Raw genomic sequence first — 15,291 nt, forward strand, 5'->3', positions numbered from 1 at the left:
CGGCATGAGGTTGCATCATCTGTTGTAGTTCATCAGATGTGTAAAATGTAAAATCTCTACTGGTGGCCTCTGTATGTGTGTATTTGTGTGTGTGAGATCAGATGACATAGCAGCATACAAGAATGTGGAGGACTGAGGGAGTCTGCTTCCAGATGCTTTGAGTCAGCTGTGATTACTGGAGTGGTAAACTATCAGAGGCGTTGGAAATCAACCGGCCTGAAGCGGGAGGCCACAAAGGACATGTACAAAAATCACAAAGTTATTATGATAAGGATATATTTATATATGCATACATACAGTATTTCCACATATTAAAAAGCATAATATGAATTATACAAAGAAATAATAATAAAAGTTCACAGTAGCAGTTGTTACACCACCTTAGGTAATCTAACATTAGAGTGACTCGCTAATAAGCGAGAGAGTGACAATAAAACAAGGCAAAAAAACGAAAAAAGTTGCAGAAGAAATTACTTTTAGAAAACAAGCGCTACTTGTCTCTGGCAATAGATTCCAAGATTTCGGTTCCTGTGATCAATGATTGGTAATATGAGTATTATAGATGAACAAGGTAGAGGAGGTTATACTGAGCTTAAGTCGACCAGCATTTTGTCACTGAGGCTGAGAGTTCATGCCTTCCTCCATCCAGTACCTTCAATTAACTGGTAGGTGGCAGGCAGAAAAATGTCCTTCACATAAGCAGTTGGTTTAATAATGGCCAAAGCTGTGGAATGTCAAAAAAAAAAATCAGAGCTCAAGTGGAGAAAAGCAAAGTGAGTCAGCTTTAGTAAAGGCAGTAACACTGACATTATACAGTATAGTGCAAACAAGAAAAGACAGAAAAGTGTTTCTCGTTGCCTCGTTGTGAAACTTAAAAACGCAGGTGCAAACCCTTCAGTAGGAGAACTTTAAGACATAAAATGGCGAGAAAAAATAAATATCAAAAAATTTTTATCAGTGTAAAAAAGTAATCAGGTTATTCATTTTAACCAAGAGTCTGGCAAAAAAGGCCTCAAAAAGTCTTGTCCACAATAGTTCCTTGACGTTTTACAAAGTTAAGTGCCTCCTTTGTGGGTTCAGGGACCTTGAAGGGTGTTTGCACCCACAGGATGCCCTCAGCTCAGCTCCAGGCCTCTGAAGGGCCTCTCTCACACCAAAGACTCCAAGCTTTCCGTCTGGTCGGACTGGTTGGACATGGACACCATAGTCCCGTTAGTGTTCCTGGCCAGAAGTCCAGAGCTGTTTTCCTTGGTGCTGACAAGGCTGAGTAGAGCTTTGTATAGGTACTGGTACTGGTCCTGTGGACAAATCAGAGACAGAAGGGGACAAAGACAGACAGAGAAAGCAAGAGAGCGAGGAGGAACAGGTGAGAACAATATGTGACCACCATGCTTTTACTTCTTCGAGCCATATCCTACAGGTATGCTGTAGCTTAATAGATTTGCAGAATGTGGACTAACAAGATATGCCATGTGTTTTACCAACTGCATTACCAACTATTACTTCCACAAGAAAAAAAAGACAACCATTACATAACATCAAAATGTGAGATTGTGAAAAAATACTGCCAGATATTACCAAATCCCTGTCAAGTTCAGTAAATAGATCATCTACATAAACTCCTCTTGAGCAAGAAGCCCACTCCTAACTAGGGATTGTTAAAGAGTACAGTATACACTGGAATTGCTGGGTATCACCTAAGTTGCAGTTGTCAGACTCACAATGTCTGTAAAGACTCCGGGCCTCATGAGGTTGATCATCTTGGCCACTTGATAGATATCGACAATGCCCTCGCTCTCCAGCTGCTGAGACAGGGTGGTGAGGGCACACAACATGCCAGCTGACACTGCTCCCAACCTGACAACCACACACAAACACACACACGCACACACACAATGTCAGGGTCGGGGGTTAGCATTCATCTCCATAATAATATCAGAGAAGTCTCATCAAGCTCTCCTCCACTAGTTCATCAACATTGATTTCTTGATTTTGCTGTTTTACAGGTGTGGCAGTAATGGGGACGAAAAAATACTGCTTGTGCTGAAGATGGCACAAGAGGAAAGGTTCTATGGTTATCAAAATTAAATCTATTATCTGTGCAGAGCTGATATTTTGACTTGAGGGTTTCATTGTAGGAAAGCTCATAGAGTGTCAAAAAGGGAAATGGAAAATTACAACAAAAAAAAATCTACTGTTTTAGCCCATTGATGGAATCTTAGTCCATGGCATAATACTCACTGTAGCTATATTTAATTTCACCTCATTCTTCTGGTTTACATCATCATCAGCATGTAGTGCCTTCAAATATTGTTTCTCGTCTTGTGTTCACTGGAAGACTCCAAAGGCTATAAATGATCCAGTGTTGCAGTATAGAGGTCTATATTTTGAAATGCTTCTTACGAACATTATGTTTCACATGCTTTTTTTAAACAACAGGTCCATAAAAGTTAGTTATATTTGTTGTCTACTGTTATTTCACTCCTCAGTATGCAATTGAAATGCAAAACATAAACAATCATGCATCATTTTTGAATGAAGGACACACTTATTTTTTGCCTTATTGGTTTTCATTTGTTGCACATCGTTTAACCGCATCAACATCATGCTTATGGTGTACCTGAGTTGGAATACAAGCTTGCGAACTCCATTTGAAGCAAGCAATATACCAAAAACAACTAACAGCAGCTGTATAGACAATATAATATGTTATTATTATGTGTTGCTTATAAAGCTTATAAAGCTTTTAGCATATATTTAGACAATTTCCACATCATTCTGGGTCTCAGTCTTTCAGTTGTCCAATGAACTCATGGGGGTATTATAAGTAGTTTTTCTGTCATGGCTCTTTGTTGTCATTGTAGCGTACACAACTTTGCCCCACCACCACCACCCTCCCCAGGTCATGGCCCTGTTTGTGGTGCCCCAGCTTGTAAAGTTGCTGGTATACTTCATCAGAGCTGCTTGTCGGAGCGATTCCAATCCAATACACTTTTTGTCAGAATCAGTGAATATCTCCTCATGGTCTGCTAGCTGTGTTTGTGCTGAAAAAAATCCAATGTTCCTACACAGCCCTTGCTCTGCAAATGGCAATTCCAGCCAGTCAGCACCTGAGGGCGATAGTGTTGGTGCACAGGAGAGTGAAGGGGATAAAAGGGGGTAGTGGGAGTGAGAGACACAGTAATTTCAGCGCATGCTAACATGCTACACAACAAAAAAGGAGAAGTGCTTGAGAAACAGCCTAAGAGGAGAAGGTCTGAGGAACAAAATCTGAGAAAGAAGGGCTATGATCAGGTGAGGGGGAAGCCCCATGTTAACATTGTTGAGGCTTTCCAACGGTGGAGACCGCATGGTCAGACTTGGAAAGAATTTTAATTTTAAGCTTTAGGAATTTTAATGGTACACCATCCCACCGATGCAGCAGCCCACTTGACAGCCCACTGGGATTTGTAGTCCCAATGGCCAGTCCGACTATGGTGAAGAGACCTCGGAGAGTTGAAAGGCATGAAGATCGATGTGGAGGTTGCTCTGTTTCTGCTTCACAGGTGGGTTATATTAGTTTTGCTATGTTTCACAGAGCCAATAAGTCAGAATTATTTTGTCCCATTTGCTAATGTTTTTGATATCTAATCTGATAAGTTAGCAAACATATTTGTGTGTCCAGTAACGTTAAATGACTTGCCCACAGAAATTCAGTTTACTTTCTAGTTTTCCAAGATATAGTGTTGGTGAGATGTTAGCTATAGTAGCAGGAGATTTGTGAGTATCACTGTCTGCAGCTGGTGTGCTGGCTCTGGGAAACCGTCTCGTCTTCTCTGCATGTTAGCTTCGCGGCAGCAACTGTAGTCACAGTTGGCTGTTTCGTTGTTTGCTCTATATCATGGTATTTGTCTGTACAACGTGTGAGGGGTTTTATAGCCATGAAGACCTAAAAAGCACAGTGGTATTATTTGGTTGGATGCATAATTTGGTAATGCTGCTTTCCTTCTTAGCTTAGCCACAAACCTACAGTCCTCTCTTTTGTCAATTTAGTTTTGTAAAGTCAATCTAAAAAACTAAGTCTTGCTTGTTTTTATTCTGCTGTGTTTTGGATGCTCTTCTTTTGTGCATATTGTTTGTTTGAGAGCGTTCTATATTATAATGTTTGTTTGCCTCAGCTAAACAGAAAGAGTATCCACCTCCTCGCTGTATAAAACCTCTTCCTAACATACAACGGGCGGGCAAACTATAGCGAATGGAGCCTGAAAAATTGTCCAGATATACTACAAGCTATGTAGCTCGATGAGGGGATGTGAGAGGAAGGGATGAGATGCTTTTTTGTGCCGCTTGTTATTTCTCCCTCTGAAAACGACCAAGTTTTAATAATTTCCTAAACTAGAATGATTTTTTTGTGTGTGATTTGTACACCATTATATTTAATATAGGCTCATTATGTAGGTTGTAATAAAGAGCAGTATTGAATAACTTTCAGTTACTGTCAGTTACTGTCAGTTAGACCACTTACAATTATCTTACAATCTAACTAGTCCCTAGCTACTAGTTAGGTTTTAATTCACATATTTAAGTCTAAAACATGATATGCGAATAGGTTGGAGTAAGTGGGCAAAACTTTCAAAGAAATAGAGCCTGGTCAAGTGTTTTTTCAAATAAGTGACGTCACTCAGCTTGTTTGCTGATGCATGGAGCAGGTCAGGACATCTTCATTGGGAAACATTGAGACAATCTGATGTTCATTCACTCGCTTGTCCGCATTGCATCCAGTTAGGAATCGGTTTAAGACTCTCTAGATTCTGCAATTGTGTTGTTGCCTTGGCAATGCCTGTACATGAATTTGGAGGGTGGCGCTTCTGAGGGAGCAATGTAGGAAAGGTTGTATTTGTTTTTTTCTATTGAGTTCAAATATCAACAGTCTTTCTCCAGAATTGTTTACTCCACTTTTAAACTTTTGGTTTCCAAAGATCTGATAAAATTTGCATTTCGCTCAGTTGTTCTGTCTGTCATGAAATAAATGTGCATTTTCCCCCAAATTTTGGAAAGGCCATGTCCCTCACACCTTAAGTCTGACTGACTTGAAAGTTCACACACAAACCCAGCTCAATGTGCTGTACAAAAAAGCTTCTTGGACCATAAAGGTCTGCCAAGATGGATTTTGTGTTAATTTGCATAAACTGAAAAAAAAGTGAAACCGATTTGGATTTTGACTTTATCAACACCAAATTTGGTATATGTCCTTGGGGGACTGAAATACAAATTTTCCACAACTTAAGTTGTCTTACAGCAATCCTGATTAAACTCAGTAGGGATCTGGCTCTATGTCCTGGACGTAAACACTAAAAGCAGTTGGCGCTATACTCCAGGTAAGGGCGTTTTGGCCAGTAACTGCCACATATTATATTGCACATTCTAAAACCGTACGTGCACATATTTCCCGAATGGAGCTGAACCTTGTGATATAGGCCACACCCACTTCTGCTCATAGATTTTTGTGAAATATGCGAAACCTGCTTTTTTGAACTCCTCTTAGGTTATGAGTTTGATCTGCTCAAAACTTTGCACATAGAATCTATGGACTTTTCATGAAAAGATATTAAAAGAGTTGTGATAATCCAAAAAATGTGCAAGTTTTAAAGGAACAACTTCCTGTAGTTTGCAGTCAAAACAGGAATTTTTGGATATCTTTGCAACAATCACTCTACTCTTAGGCTTTAAGTGTGATCTGCATGAAAATTTGCACATATCATCTACGTACTCTCATGATCACAAGCTATTAAAAGAGTTTTTAAACTCCAAAAAACTGCAAAAGTTATAAAAGAAAAACTTATTATATAATAATATAAAACTTTGGCCAGTAGTTTACCGTGCCAAGGTGAACTCATTTTAGCCTGAAGTCCAATAATTCATAAATTGTTTTACTTGGCATCTAAGGACCCTCATGATTGTTGGATCACTTGCCCCAAAACTTGTTGGGTAAGTCACAACAGGTTTACTCAACCCCAAGTCCAAGTTTATGTCAGGCTACTTTAACCATGATTTCTGGAATACCCCTGAGAAACATTCCAACTTTTGTGGAATGTTTTCCAATTTCTCTGCTGCTTTCAACCTGAGACTTGTATCGTTCCCATAGACCTGCAGGTACAAATTGCATTGCCTCAATGGGCTGCCGAGTGTGCACTGCGCAGGGGACTTGGACCCCATTAATACTTGCCGGCATGTCTAGTTATTATTATATTTTTGTCGAATTGGCTCAAAGTGCTGTGAGGAGGAATGAGCTCGCAACATGAAACCCTGCCCAATACCTGGAACTGATGTGCAAGTGCTTCACATGAAATATAAGCCCCAAAACACAATTTTGAAAAGGCCACACCCCTTACACCGTAAGTCTTATTGACTTGAAATTGGAAATACCAGTCCAGCTCAATGTGCTCTACAAAAAAACCTCTTGGACTATAAAAGTCCGCCACGATGAATTTTCCACCATTTTGAATTTTTAGAAAAAATCATTTTGGCATCTCCTCCTAAACCGTACGTCTGATTGCTACGAAATTGTCTGTACATCATCATTGGACCAAGGTTTATGAAAATTTGGATAAAGTTTGTTGATATTTTATTTAGTTTTCAAGGTATTAACCACTAAACTTCACAAGGGGCAGGACTTAGCAGGAAAATGTCCATAACTCATTAACAATTTGTCCGTTCATCATAAACCTGGGTATGTATCTTCAGGCCATGTTTGAAAATAGGTCTACTGAAACATTTTGAACCCAATACATAAGGGATCCCACAAATACCAAAAACATATACCTCAAAGCCTAATGACAGAATTTCACCAATGTAGGGGGGCAATCTTCTGGGGGCAAGTATTAACCAAAATCTGAAGTGGCATATTGATTGATACGAGTGAGAATGGCCTCTCATATCTTTGCTCATAACTCAAGATGCAATCCTGATTAAACTCACTGGAAACATCTTGTGCTATCTCCTCAACATACAAACTGAATTTTATTGTGGAACTTTGAGACCGCAACTTTGAATGTGCAATTATTGAAATGCTGCAGGCTTTGTGATGATGAAACAAGTGTGTGAATTGTCTCACTCCTTCTTTAAACAAAATTAAACTAGCTGAAGTGACTTTTCTCAGCTTTGGGAAGCCTGTAACATGATCGTTTCCACTCATGGCTTTTATTTTGGCTGAGTGAGCAGCTTCCTTCTGTTGAGCGCAAAAAAGGCTTGAACCAGAATCGCCACTTCCAGCTATATTTCTCATATTGTTTTTTCAGACAGCTTTGGAATATTTTTCCTCTCCCAAAATCTGTCACTACCAAAACACAATAACATATAATGTAATAAGAAGGGTTAAATTGACCTGTTAAGATTTTGTTTACATCTACCTTGTAAATACGTATTTTAAATTTTTTTTTAAAAAGTTTTCACAGGTAAATCAATAAATAAATGTTCTTTTTTAATTTTTCTGAAGTGTAGTTTCTGAGAGTCATTGTATTTTGAATCCAATCTTTATTTGTAGAGGGCATAAAGTTTATCATACTGATTTTAAAGTTAAAGATTCATTAGTTTTAATATATACTGAACCGAACACTATCATAACATCTTAGGTTATAACCACAATATTTTGTTTGCCACAGCTGAATCAGACTAAATAAAGTAATCACCTAATAAATCATAAATGTTGCAGCCAGCACATATAGCAGAGACATGTCTGACAGTAAACATCTGAAAAGAACACATAACATTAATTGGAGCAATTTGAGCTATTGGATAGTTTAGATCGTGAAGCGAGTGCAAGTGAAAAGAGGTATACACACACAATGATTTTATTATTATTTTTTAAGCATTCTTGATACTTCATGGGGTCTTCTCTCAACCCTTGTCTGTATTCTCTCAGTCTCCTTGCTCCACTTTTTCCACTTTGTTTTGGCATGTTGGCGTTTTATGTCTTTCCCCTTATGTAAGTCAACCACATAAATTATTGACACATTTTAAGAAGTGTATAATAAAAGCAGCGGCACAAACAGTGCTAGTCTGAGCCTGACTACAGTTGCTCGAAACCTTATCTTTCCTATGTATTCACGTAGCTGCAATAATGTAACATGCTGACTTAAAGATGCAGTCAACGATTGTAATCTAATAGACCAATTTGGAGTGGATGTCACGGTTACATCCGTGCAGTTGTGTCCGCATTGTGGCGGCTGGTGACAGCAGAAACAAATGGAAGGAAAAGGGCGAGATCCCCGGAACAAGGAAAAAAAATGTCTTCTTGTGCCAATGGATGTCAGAATAGCAATTCAAAAAAGATGACCTTCATTTAAATAGAATATTTTGAATATGATGAAGATGCTCCTTGAAGCTAAACACAGATGTTTATGGTTGCAAGCCATTAAGACCGACTGGAATGATGAAATATCCACATTTTATCACACACAAAGGCAAAATCAATGACTAAGTTAATAATGATAAATTAGGAACAGCAGCAACCACAAAACTGGAATTCTCAGTGGGCTATTTCATAATGGTAAACACAATTGACCAACCTTAGCAACATTAGCGTGTAGTCAGAGGTAGCATGTAAACAAACCAAACTGCTCATAGACAGTTTAGCTATAACGTCACTCAGTATTTATGAAAGCATTTAATGAATGAATGGTGCATATGGTAATGTATGACATTTACTTTACACTACAACTGAGCACAAACTTAGCTAAGCCTTGGGACCAAATAATACCACTGCCGTTACAATGTAATGACTGAGAATATTTTACAGGGGAAGCATCCATGGATGCAGGAAGTCCAGATTTTGCTTCCTCATCGTTCACTTATTCACTTATCTAACCTGTCTAACCTGTCACAAAACACATCATTGGTGTTTACAAATGCAAAAATATGTCAAATTCAGCAAATATGTCCTATATATGGATTCTAACACTAATAATAAAAGAATGGAGATTACATAAATCCCTTGATTAATAATAATAAATACACCACTGTGAATGTATAATGGCTGTTACCTAGTATGGAGAATGCTGGCAGAATGGTCACATGGTAGATATTGCCTTAAACTTTACGTTTCACGTTTTGGCCATTCTTTGAGATAAAAATCTGGGGATTGACCTAAATTACGTAAAATGTTTACGGAGTAATATTACCTCAGTTACAGAATAGTTGGACAAATATTTTCATATTATTTTAGACTTGTTGAAAAGGAGCAGTGTTCCGTTTCATTGTTTCAGGAACGTGGCCTTTGATTTTATGTGTTTGTAAATCCAGTGGGTCCTTAGTGTGAAGAAGGGCTAAACCTTAATGATAATCATCTTTTTTTTTCATGTTGTTTTCTTTGAGGAAAGTATCAGTCAAATATTAATCAAAGATAATTCCTATCATGGTGAGATGAACTCCATTCCACTTTGTGGAGGCTTTGCTTGTTAAATCCAATTTGCCTTTTTTCCTTTTTACCCATGAGCTGGTCATAGATCTCTGTGATGTGATAAAAGTTAGTGTGATTTTTGGAGAAAGATCCTTTGTCTCTGTTTCCTGTCCATGTAATGGTTTAATTGCAGGAAGGTGGGAAGGGAGACCTTTTTTGTTCAAAACTCAGAAGGCTTCACGATTAAAAAAAAATAATAATAATAATTATATTTGTGTATATTATATATATATATATATATATATATATATATATATATATATATATATATATACATATATACATAATGAATTTTTTGATTTAAACTTTCAAAAAAATAATTCATAATTCAAAATTTAAGGGTTAGGTTTTGGGACAGCCAACTCCAAGTTGAAAGTACCCTATAAATGATAATTTTATACATATCTTAAGCTTACTGCTATCTCAGATATTATTTTGGGTTTCATTAGAGAGATATGGAGGAAAATAGCTCAGTGGGCTGACTGAAATTCCTTATTGTGGGTGCCATGTAGACCTCTACTGCTCAACTTCTGAGATGTCCTTGACAACAGCTCAGCCAGAGAGTGAAGACCCTCGCAGATCAGGAATGTTGCCTCTGCGATTAAAAATTTGTTAGCAAGTGCTTCTCCCTGAGGACGACAGCTCAGCCCAGTGTAAGGCTCCCTGGAAAATGCTGATTCCCTTATACAATGTAAAGGGTCTCCTCTTCCATTAGCAGCCCTATCAGGAGTGGAGCAGAAAGCACTGCTAACAACCCATGCCTGGCTGAATAATGAGTGCACAGACAATTAGGATAAGCCTCTAAGTGACAGTCTTTTAGGTGTTGCAAGCCAGCTGCACCATAGCAACCAGATGAAGCTCTCAATTAGTCGCTTTTCATCTTGAGAATGCGACAAGTAATTTTCATTATTCTAATGAATAAACATGAGCTAAGCTGCTGAAGTGTTGTTCAAAAACACTAATGTGTATCACTACGAAAGACACTTTCATTAATTTTAATTGGGCAGTTTTTTGGGGTATCTGTTGTGGGGGGAGACAGGGGTTTAAGGGACTGTCACTTGGTAGAATGAATATGGCTGTTTGGTAGTAAAACAATATGTATCTTTCTTCAACTTACTTATAGGATAGTTAAGCTGCCAGTGTTTCTATATGCCTTTTAGGGCAATCAAGTCTGTTGTTAACACCATACAACAAAATACAATATCCTGGCAGTGGCCCCTATGGAATAAATTAATAGGAGTGGACACTAAGGAACAGAAGAATATTGGCCTTAACAACCACAGTGTTATTTCAAAATCAGTATACCATATTCAATAATATGAATATCTTATCAAAGTTAAATCCCGCAGAGATTTAATTAAAATCATACAGCTGGCTTTCTAAACTGGGTTCAATTTACTTGTCATACCCCTACTGACTATAGAGTCTAAATCACAATATAAAAGACAGAAGATAGAAGAGTTGAATTGAGGGCAACTGGACTTGATTGTAGATTCTTGAAGACATTTCACCTTTCGTCTAAGAGGTTTCTTCAGTTCTGACTGACTGGTGTGGAGTCCCACGTATTTAACCTCTGTGGGGTTGTTATCAAGACCACTTAGTTCATTAGTGCTCCTGGCTTTTGTACAGACAGTTGTTAGAGTCATTGGAATCACCTGAGGCTAAGTGTAAATGACAGTCGGAGTTTTTGGAATCATGTGAGGATAGGTGTAAATGGTTGTTAAATCTCCTGGGAAGGGATGAAAGGACAGCATTGTAGGTAGTAGACCTCCTCCTCTGTTGAGGGATGGTTTCTCAACTTCCTCCATCACAGCCTCTTTCACTCCTCTTTCAAACCACCTGTCCTCCCTATCCAAAATACGTACATTGTTATCTCCAAAGAAGTGTCTCTGATCCAGGTGTAAATAAACTGCTGAGTCTTGTCCCAAGGAGTTGGCCCTCCTGTGTTGACCCATGCGTTTGTTCAAATGGTTGTTTAGTTTCACCGATATACATCAGCTAAAACATTAAAACCAGTTACCAATTTTAAAGTAGTGGGTGAAAGGTATGTTCGTATATATATATATATATATATATATATTTACACACATGTATGCACAGTGGGGTCCAAAGGTCTGAGGCCATTTTCTCATTCAAGTGATTGGTGTATACTGTATGTATGCAACAAAAATGAGTAAACTTCTGTGTAGTATCAATAATATGTTAATTACAATAATAAGTAGACTGACACTAAGTAGAGCGCATATCGCCACCAAGGTGAAAAATGGCCTATCCCACAATGTTTAGGAAAGTGATGAAAAATCCTGGATCCAGGCCTTTAACCAGATCTGTACCTAAATGTAATGGGCTCTCCTGTGGACCATGCCCCATCCCTCCACCAAGTTTTGTGCAAATTGGTTCTGTAGTTTTTGCGTAATCCTGCTGACAATTAAAAAAACCAACAAATAGACATTGGTGAAAACATAACCTCCTTGGTGGAAGTAATAATATATAAATTGTAGTATTTATAAGTTGAAGTGTTAGGTATTTGATCTTATGTATAACTAAAAACAAACACGATATATATCTCTCCAGAGATTTGTGCAACACTGGTATCATCTATGCCCAGGAGGATCGAAATTTAAAGCTTTCCTGCACCAATGGAAGTATATGAAGCCTTGGAAGTTAATGCAAACAATTGCTACAGATGCCCCAACTTTTTCTGATGACTTACAAACCGTCTGTCTCTACAAAGGCAGTGTTGGAACAAGCTGTGTCACTGTGTTACCCTCTAATGCATTATTAGGACCATACTGTACTGGCAGAAGTAGTTCTGTATATTGCTATAGGAATGGTGCAAGTAGCAGAGGAAAACAGACCGGTTGGTCAGGGGTTCATCCTACAGCAAGATAATGACCCAAAACTTTAGAAGAAAAGAACTAGATGGTGGCTTCACATGATGGAAGACCATCACAACCTCCAGACTTAAACCCCATGGAACTGGTTTGGGATTAACAGGACAGAATTTGAAAGCAGTGCAACCTGCAAATCCAACACATTTGTGGAAACTTCTGCGACAGTTTTGGGACTTTCTGGACAATATTTGATTTATATTGTAAAAAGAACGCCAAAAGTGCGTTTGGCTGCTGAACGAGTCAAAATTTTTGACTACATTTTAGGTCAACAAGAAGATTCCATGATTCCTTGTTATAAAAATCTCCAAATGTTTATTTGTCCTGTTCTTTAATTTCAGAAAAACTCAGATATTGAACATTGAATTATATAAATTTAAATAACAACTGGAAAAATGTAGGTGTTCTAAAACTTTTTGCCTATGTGTGTCTGTGTATATACAAAGACACACACAGGTAAAAAGTTTATATATAAAAAAGACAGAGGATTTATATCTGTACACACACACACACACACACACACACACACACACACACACACACACACACACACACACACATATATATATATATATTTATATATACAGGCACACATATATATGTGTGTGTTTTTGTGTATACATATAAATCCTTTGTATTTTTCTATTTTCACAGGGTATAATTTGTCATCATAATTGGCAGATTCATTTAGAAATGAACCCCATGTTGTGATGTGGTAAGAGGAAATAAAATGTCAGACTGACTCATCATGGACGATGGTTGGTCCATCGCGGATAGCCGCCTCCTCTTTAATGACATTGATGAGCTCAAAGGTGCTGCTGATAGGTGCATCAGGGTTCGGCCACTTGGGACACTGAAAATGACGAACCTCTAATACATAGTCATCCTGGTTGTCAGGGAGAGGGTGTGACAGGCAGAAAGACAGCGAGAGAGAGAAAGGTTGGATGGAGAATGTTGATTTAGAACAGCTATATTCAACTTGTCCATGTGACTTGAACTTTCACTAAAACAATGACACTAAGATTTTCTATGTTTCTGATAGGGCTGCAATTAGTATTGGTAAAATTTTAAACCAGTGTTTCAACTAAAATTATAATCTTTTCCCCATTAACCTTTAAATAAAACGTTTTGTTAATGTGGTATACAGTATGAGAAGAGTTGTGCAGCATATATAATTGTATGTTTCTTGTTCAGATCAACAGACACACTTCCTCTGGAGGATTAAAACATCAATCATACTCATACACTATCCTCACTCATTCTCAGAACATCTCAAATTTTGTAAATCTCTGCCTGCCAGCTTCATTTTGGAGGCACAGTTTTATTTTTATTTAAATTTGCTTTGTTGCCTGTTGTGAATCCACTATCCCATCTATAATTGTTAATGTGTTAGTGGAAAGTGGACTGAGAGTGTGTTAATCGTCCTATTCTTCAAACCTACCACAGCGTTAAAAGGTTCTAGGTGTAGTACTTATGTCAGTGTTCAAATTATTACATTTCACAGTAGTACAGCATGGTGAAGCACATGACTTTTACTGTATGCATTGTCCTTTTCTCCTACATAGGTCTGTCTGTGTGCTCATACTGCATTCAGTAAGGACAGGTCAATCAATTTGACAGTGTTTTACAGCTCCCTCTCTCTCTGTCACACACACACAAACAAACACAAACACACAGTAACCTGTGTAGCTTCGAGGATGAAGTCATGGATGCTGATCTGCTCCTCGTTGGTCAGGCAGAGTCGGTCTTTACTGATGAGAGTGACAGAGAACGCCTCGCAGTTCATGGCCTCCTCCCGACTGGGCCAGTACACAAACTCATCCTCCGCCTGCAGAAGAGCAAACACACATTTACATTACTGTGTTTATTCATTCGTCCAAATAATTTGACAATGTATAACAGTATACACTATTACTGTAGCCTATTTTCTGTTATTAGAAAGATATACTGGTGGGTAAAAAGGTTCACTAAACTCAACATTTGGACTGAAATTTACACTTTGATTGTGTAAATAACAATGAAGCAATGACAACAGGATTAAGTCTTATGATCTGTTCTGATCTCACAATTTGTGTAAGTAGACCTTTTTATAGATTTTCTAAATTTATATTGAGCAAACCCTTCATTGTCCCATGTTTAAATGACTGGGGCACGTCGAACCACTATGATATAGGACATTTGCAGTAAATTTCTGCTAACTTGTCTTCACTCCACAGGTTTTTCAAAATTCCTCTAACACAATGTACCAATCCTGCTTTCCAATGGAAATCCTGCAGAATCCACAGGATACAGGATCCATGAACAGATGACATATGAATGTCTGTGTGTTTTTGGGGGAATGCTTATGAGTGTATATGTAACTCCTGCTTCATAAAAGTCAGGGAACTGTCAGACGAGCACAAGCATGTGTTTGCATGGGGGTCACTTATGCTACCAACCACAATGACACAAAATGGCATGCATAACTCTTGCTCATGAAGGTGTGTGAGTCTGTCTCTGATTCATAATACCTTAAACAAAAATTCAAGTCAATATTGCTTGCCGACAGAGTGACTTCTGGGTTTACACCCATCTACTTCAACTCAGTCATAATCACCAGCTTATTGCTCCTTCTTGGTCACTCCGTTCTTTCAAGGAATGTCATCTGGCATTGCCATCCCCGCACACAAGGCGATTGCAGTCCAGATTGTTGTTGTTTGTTTTCCCCTGAGGGTGGAACAAGCTACCAAATGTTATCAGAGCAGTGGCATCCCTCTCTATCTTCAAGAAACTCATCTCCTCTGAAAGCACTTCCTCTCCTAACACACCTAACACCCTAAAATATCTAACTTGCACTTACTGTGCACTTCCGATACACTCCTTTACCTGATCTCCTTGCACTGTGTTTTTTGAATTGATCTTGTACTTAGCATTTAGTACTGTACTAAAGCTTTAGTACCATCCCTCACTCGTACGTCACTTTGG

The 15,291-nt window shown here is 38.2% G+C and overlaps 1 protein-coding gene across 1 annotated transcript in view; it reads right to left on the reverse strand.

The window, feature by feature from the left end:
• Positions 1-289: 289 nt before the first annotated feature.
• LOC120807313 (receptor-type tyrosine-protein phosphatase gamma-like) overlaps positions 290-15,291 on the reverse strand; it is a 207,253-nt gene continuing 192,251 nt past the window's right edge. Inside the window, exons 26-29 of the mRNA XM_040159103.1 lie at positions 14,009-14,155; positions 13,071-13,213; positions 1,722-1,857; positions 290-1,298 (exon numbers count right to left, since the gene is read on the reverse strand). Of these exons, the coding sequence (XP_040015037.1) occupies positions 1,149-1,298; positions 1,722-1,857; positions 13,071-13,213; positions 14,009-14,155 (576 nt within the window). The 3' untranslated portion in view covers positions 290-1,148. The remainder of the gene's footprint in view (positions 1,299-1,721; positions 1,858-13,070; positions 13,214-14,008; positions 14,156-15,291) is intronic.

Source organism: Xiphias gladius, chromosome 21, assembly GCF_016859285.1.
Source record: "Xiphias gladius isolate SHS-SW01 ecotype Sanya breed wild chromosome 21, ASM1685928v1, whole genome shotgun sequence".
Classification (NCBI taxonomy): domain Eukaryota; kingdom Metazoa; phylum Chordata; class Actinopteri; order Istiophoriformes; family Xiphiidae; genus Xiphias; species Xiphias gladius.